This window comes from Penaeus chinensis, chromosome 7 (genome assembly GCF_019202785.1).
Source record: "Penaeus chinensis breed Huanghai No. 1 chromosome 7, ASM1920278v2, whole genome shotgun sequence".
Taxonomy (NCBI): domain Eukaryota; kingdom Metazoa; phylum Arthropoda; class Malacostraca; order Decapoda; family Penaeidae; genus Penaeus; species Penaeus chinensis.
Window position 1 is genome coordinate 16572604 of NC_061825.1, and position 7500 is coordinate 16580103.

The following is a 7500-nucleotide window of genomic DNA, read 5'->3' on the forward strand; positions in this document are numbered from 1 at the left end:
TACTACCATATCCATGGCCGCAGACAGGTGGAGTCCTTCCTTATGCAGGCCACCCTTTTCACAAATGACTCTGCCCTTCGATTTGACTTGCTTTCGTTTCCGTTACCTGTCCTCACCCACCATTCTCGTACCATGTTGTTTCTCCTTACCTTCCTCTCCTCTACCTTTTCAGACACGGAGAAAGACTTCGAAACTGTTTCTTCAAAACTCAATAAACCAATTTTGTGTACAGTGGGTTATTCTACCTTTGGTAATGGTAGAATGTTAATAACTTAGATGAAGGGTGCAAGGAGGAAGAGTGGAATAAAGAATGTATTTTTGTATCTTTATTTAAAGAAATGAGTATTGTTATTACCGGCGGTTGGAGGCATAGAGTCTAAAACAGACCATGAATTATACCTGCAACAAGAAGACCTAATTTAGTTATCATATACTGAGTTTGAGCCGGAAAGCTACAGAGGGGAATACGAGGCTTGGTCCCATATCCAAGTGGACATAGGGGTGTATCCGAAGGAAAAAGAAGAGCGTGCGTACTAACCACTGACTGAAACGGTAGGCGGTCAGTTCTTTCCCGATCCGACGTTGAGCCCAGCTGATGCCAGTCCTTCCTCCGAGCAGCGGCGTTGAGAAGGGGCCTGGCTGAGCGCGGGTCTGGGACTTTGCGATTGTGAATAATGATAAAGAAAGGGGCATTAAGGTATGCTGAACAAGAAGAAGATAGAGTGGATAAAACTTCAGCTCGTATGAGGACAGTTCGCTTGGGTGCAATAAAATATGCCGGTGTGTTATGTAGTTTCTTTATTTTTGTGAAACAAGGTGTACAAGATTTGCAAATATATCAGTAATATTACAAGAGAAACACAGAAATCGTGGACGTGTGAGATACTCCATATTTTGGGCGGAAGGAGGCACAAAAGAATATATATATATCTTTATATATTTATGTATATAGCTTCCATTGTTTTCCTCGCCCCATCACTAAGCTTTCATTGAAGCTTCTGGACTATTCTAGACACAAACTGACAACCTCTTTTTGCCCAAAATACGGATCAACAAGCATTGCAGTGCAGCTTATATGCGTCATGAAGGCAAGGTGAAACATTTATAAGCTTTTAAAATAATAATTAATGATTAAAATCCTGGAAAAAGTTTGTGACAGTAAAGATTAAAACAGCATTATTATTATTATTATTGTTAGTTTTTTTAATGTAAAGTGTTTGGTCTTATATATTATGCCCTCCGTTTTATTATTATTTTTATATATATGTAGTATCGGTCATTGTCCTATGTGTTATTGTGTATTGATGATCCTATGTGTTTGCACCATCTTGGCCGTGGCTCTGTGTGTCGGCCTATCAATACGGTTCGTGTGTTGGCATCATAGTGTCGGTGTCCTGGCGTGTTGGAACCACTGCGTGTGCTCGGCTCCGATGTGACAAGGGAACTCTGTAGTGTCCTGGTGGCTTCCTTCTGTGTGTTAGCGTCACTATGGTGAAACGCCTGTATAGCAGTATCTTGTCTTGTTGTTGCATGAACGGGTTATTGACATCACCGCAATGAACTGGTGACGCTTCGGCAATATTCTTGCATGCTGTCAACATTGTCACAAAATGCGGAGTACCGCGTCTGCGTCACTTCACTGTGACTATCACTGCCATGATACAGTGCAATTATTGGTCTGCCAGTATAAATATTATATCAGTGATAGCTGTAAAGACCTGTTATTTACAAACTTCGTCTGCATGAGTGCGTTGCTTTTACTGCAATGCTGGAAGTATTATGTTCTTTGTGTCATGCTGACTCAGTGACAGATTGAGGCTGGCATGGTTGATACCGTCACTAGTGAGTACACTGTAGGTAATATCGATATGATCTATAGACTGACTATGATTATTTTGTTAGGGTGACCATGAAAGTTTCTGTATCACATTTTGCATCATGGCTGTACATGTATCATTATGATTAAATCTATGTTGCTAGTAGTACGGTTAGTGTTTCGTTTGTTACATGTGTAACTGTATGTGATCAAATTATTTTTTGTTCGTGTTCGTCAGGCTCTGGAGGCGCCGTTTGCCATCACCCAGTTGTAACTCAGATCATGTGTAAGTTAAAACCACTGTCTTGGCAACACTGGCGCCATACCGTAATGTTGGAGATGTAACCACTGGTGCCACTGCGATCAAAGAGCCTTTCTGTGATACCTGTGTGGTGATGCAGAAAACGAAACCATAAGAAAATGACATTAGAGAGGATTTTATTGATCAAATATTCCAGACCGGAACTCACGAGTATGATTACATTTAGTCTTGCCTGGTTCACAGAGAGGCCCTGATCCAGTGGGTCGCTGCCGCAGCTGAGATGGAAACAGGTTTCGGGCAAGTGCTCAACCCAGGTATACAAATAGGGAATTGGAACTGCCTATCTATTTACAACTTAATATACGTAAGAGATCGGGCATCAACATACTTATATATATATATATATATATATATATATATATATATATATATATATATATATATATAATATTTATATATATACAAACATATATATATATATATATATATATATATATATATATATATGCATGTATACACACATACACATATACATATACATATACATATACATATACATATACATATACAAACATACATACATACATATATATACATATACATATATACATACATGCATATATTCATACTCGTATAAACATACAGAATTTGCTGTATGTAAACAGTCAAAGGAAAAAGTATTATTGTTAATTTCAGACAAAGATGTTTTACCACAATATTCCGTTGTGTCACTCACATATCTAGCTGCGTATGTGTTACAGTACACGAACCTGCAGCCGGTTGACACATTGACAAATCAAACTCGGCCAATTTGAATAAGAATAGGGTTGTCATGGTATGGTTGTCTCTAATCCGAAAATAATCAGATTTGCATATAGTAGAGATTGACATGGAAGTGAACCTTTGGACTGTTCCGTATAATCGATTTCGTCTCAGCATTTGTAACGTCTCGCATGCCGCTTTGTTTGAGCCTAAAATGAACGTTGGAAAGAGAAAAGAAAATAACGATAGAGAAATGCGTTCGTGAAGACTGTTCGAGCATCGATCGGATAGGAATATCTTCTAGAAGTCTGAATATCATCTAGAATGTCTCGAATATATTTTATGAACGAAAAGAACAGAGGAAAGCAAGCTATTGTTTTAATTCAGACTAGTGGAACAACAACACGGGCAGTAGAGAAGTTTTCATAGCACAGCGCATCGACTCTGCTGAATTCACGCAGAATATTATGTACCAAAAATATCTCCAAAGTATAATGTCACACATAGGATGAAGTAGATTTGTTCGTTTTTTTTTTCTTTATATATATTTGTAAAGTGGTGTGTATCTTCTTGAGGGGGGGGGGGGGGGTTAGTCGAAAAAGGAGATTTGGATAACCGCAAATAGCATGCGGGAGGGCTTGAGAAATCGTTAGTGATGAAATTTGTTGTTAGTAAGAAAAAAATATTGAAAAGAATCACACTCGTTCTATAGTTGTCCTTTTTTATTGGGCACATTGTTAGTGATTCTTATTGTTCTTTGGGTGAATTTCAGTTTTAAGCGAAGGGTTTCGGATGCAGTGGACGACGCTAGAAGACTATCTTAATCACTGATGTACGATAAAGTTCGTTAAACTGACCTCCACTGCATTCAAAAGATGTTCGCCCGTTAAGAAATATGGCCGCCAGAAAAAAAAAATCACAAAATATATCGCCTAGAAGCATTAATACAGCCGTATTCAAAAGCCGCAGTTTTTTTTTTTGGCATTTTTTCTTCTACACTTTGCGTCCAGCTGATTCTGTCTCTGTATCTAAAAACAGTCTATTAATATATATCATTTTACAGCAAATGAAGTACGTTATGCGTCTATGAAGTTTCCCGCTCGATCTCACATGTCGGCGGGAGCATTCCGCATTTGTTCTCAGAGACTTCAACAACGGAAACAAACAATTGAAAATAAAATGATAAAAAAATGACAATTATGAATTGAACATTTCACCTCCAGCGCGCGAGTAGGCGAGTAGGCCTAGGCTAAAACTAAGACAAAAATTGGGACGAAAAGCTGCCTAGACTGGCGAGCTTCTGCGGTTCTTGAATTCGACCCCACGACCTGTGCCGCAGACTGTGCCCGGGGCGATGCACGCTCAAAAGAACCCTCTCTAATATCAAGTGCAGTCATTTAGAATCTCACAGTTATATAATATTTTGTTTTTTGTTCAATACAAAAATCTGTCAATATGCAACATAGACTTCATGCAAAGTTTGTCATATACAGGACATTTAAAATATTGATATCAGAAAAAACTACTATAGACTGACAGGTTATACCTATATTTTTCCATTGTTGAATAGATTTGTTATTATTTTTTACAAAATCTAAGAGATTTTGATAATATTTCGTATTGTCGTACTCTACGCCTTTTTTTATTTTTTTTATATTTTGATAAGCTAATTGCTCAGACTACTTTGAAACTTTTATAACGAAGCTCTTTCCTTATTATTGCTATTGAGTGCTACGTAATATTTATATTTATATACGGTAATAGAAGTATTTCGAGTGAGTGCAACATAATGTCTTTAACACAGCCCGCTACACTTCAGAAATCTGGCATGCCTCCTCCTTCGACCGGACGCATGACACCTCAAGCACGCAAAGACGTCAACAAACAAACAAACAAACAAAGAGACTTGAGGGAGGCAGTTGATGAAGTTTATATTTTTTCTCCGAACTACTATCATTACTGACTTATCATTATCATCATTATTACTTTTTTGAGAGGATTCTTTACATACCTTAGAGACGGGGCATACCAAATGCTCAAGAAGTAGGGGCTGAAGTATACTTATTGCCATCATACTCGTCTGTCAGACACTCATCAGGTGGAGTATAGGGGACTGAGTGGCGTGGTTGATATGCACATGTGTTGCTGTGGATCCGTTGTTTACTAAGAAACGTTCCTTGTGACGCATCTGTGGCGGGTTTGCCTCTATTCGGCTTTTAGGTTTATTTATTTATTCTCTCTCTTTCTCTCTCTATCTCTCTTTCTTTTTTTTTTTTTTTTTTTGCTTTTGTATTGTTATCACAATCTTGCAGAGGAAAGCAAAGAGGGATCGACTTTAATTACAAATTTCTTGCAAAATTTAATTTGCAGAGTCCACAAGATGTGTCACTTACAATTCGCTGAACACTGAATCTGATATATGTTTAAGGGGGAGATTCAACCATGTGATCGGAAATAGTACAAACGATAGATTTTTCGAGGGAATAGAATATTGGTTATCACTCTTTGTACAAAACTGATAGAATGATTCCCTCCTTAGTTCCAGTGTCGAGTGTACAGTTAGAAAAGAATGAATTATATATATACATACATACATATATATATATATATATATATATATATATATATATATATATATATATGTACTCACATACGTAAATGGATATGATAAATCTAGAAAAATGGCAAATTGCCAGAGAGAAACGCTTCTTCGTAGTCTCTTTGGATCCACAATAAACAAGAAGATCTATGAGTGATTATCAACAGCAATCCTTTCAAGCCTGGTTACTGTAAAAAGTCATGGGCGTGCTTTCGCGGGAAGAGTACAAATTGTTTCAATCTTACTGTTATCTCTCTTTTTTAAAAGTTTTCTTCTGCTTCTTCTTCTATTTGGCATTCGCTAACTAACCTCTCCTCAAGAGCGGGTCCTCTGTGAAGACAGGTGTGTATATAATGGTGAGGATTTTGCATTTTCTCCCGTACATTGCGCAGTTTGAAACTCTGTATATTTGTACTAAGTATACATAAACCTAATTACAGTGTTGAAGTCAGCTTGAAACGCTCTCTGTCGTCGTACCACCAAAACACGCTCTCTCTTTATTCAAGATACACAAGAAATGTTTGTTGCCGTCCTACTGTATGTGAAAGAACAATACTTATATAATTCCTGTTCGTCTAAGTACACGTAATCCAGGAGCTTTTGGGGAACAGTGAACAGGGAGATATTCACACTGAACTGTTCAGCTCGGCACCTCTCTGTTATGTGGTATTGGTCATGCTGATATGCCTGATTACAAACATCTGTGTTGGATTTTCCCTGCTTGCACAGTATTCACTTTTTGATAATGTGTTTAGTGGTCTTATCTTCTATGATCATTTTGGTGTGTGATTTTTTTGCCATTTTGATTTTCATCGTTCTACAAAAATATTGGATATTTGCCCATCTTCTTATATTCTCCCTTGGGTTATTTACAAGATATCTTAAGCTAGTGGATTAGAATTCTTACTTAGACCGACCTGGAAGATATGAATCATTCCTGAGACATACATTTCTAAGAGGCTACTAGAGGTAAGCTCGCCAGGGGAGGGGGGCAGGTGTGGGGAGCGGAGGGGAATGGAAGGGAGGGGAAGGAAGGGGGGAGGGGCCATATAACAACAAAGGGAGATTATTGCTCCCTTTTCTACACGCCACCTATCCCTCTCTACACGCCTCCCCCTTCTCCCCTTCTCCTCCCCCCCCCCTCCCTCTCCCTCGCTCAACCCCCGCCCCTCCACCGGCTTCGAAAACAACATTAGCCGAAGTAGCCAAAGAATTTACAGCTCGGATCAAAAATGGCTAAGATAAACTACACGGCTCTAACTGAAGGCTAGCTTGGCAGTACATCTCAAAGTGGAATCTCTTGTGTATCTCGAACTTTTTAGTGTGCCCTATTCATCGTCGGAGAGAACATCCTCCTTCTTGCTTTTCGTCTTTCTCTTGCCGTTTCCGTTCCCACTCTTCATGTAATGGGAGAGGAGGTCGATTGGCAGCGGGAATATAATGGTTGAGTTCTTCTCTGCACTTATGGCGTTCAGGGTTTGCATGTAGCGGAGCTGGAAAGCGGGAGAGGAGCGGATTAGAAGGGCTGTGAGACCAGGCTGCGTCAGAGGGATAATATATATAGATATGTATGTAAATGTATATATATTATTGTTAGAAATGATCACTTCTATTATGATTTCTTTTGCAATATAACATCATCATCACTGTGCTGTGGGTGTCTCTTTAACCCAGGATGATTCAGTTGATTGAGAATTTATACACAATTCAGGCAGGATTAGGGGATATCTCGTTGTGAAGTGACTCATAATTATGATGTTTTTTATTATCATGATATGTGATTTTAGTTATGATTTAGTGAACAATTTTGTTTTTCACATTTTCGATTGTTTTCCCCTATTTAATTTTAAATATTATTTTTTATTTACCTGACAATCAAATGTCTTATTTATAAATACTTAAATCTAATCTTATATTACTATGCATAGTATGTATATATATAAACTTCACAGACTCATCACTCATGCAGAATAAATATTGAGAGTTAATATCTTAATACGCCATGCACTCTCTTGCAAATGAGTGAAGTTTCAACATTTATCTTTAGTCATTACAATTCCA

At 38.0% G+C, this 7500-nt stretch overlaps 1 protein-coding gene across 1 annotated transcript in view; it reads right to left on the reverse strand.

Moving 5' to 3' along the window:
* Positions 1 to 3385: 3385 nt before the first annotated feature.
* The window catches only part of LOC125027290 (band 7 protein AGAP004871-like), a gene marked incomplete in the record, with an annotated part of 593822 nt that continues 589707 nt past the window's right edge, over positions 3386 to 7500 (reverse strand). Inside the window, 1 exon segment of the mRNA XM_047616265.1 lies at positions 3386 to 6932. Within this exon segment, the coding sequence (XP_047472221.1) occupies positions 6768 to 6932 (165 nt within the window).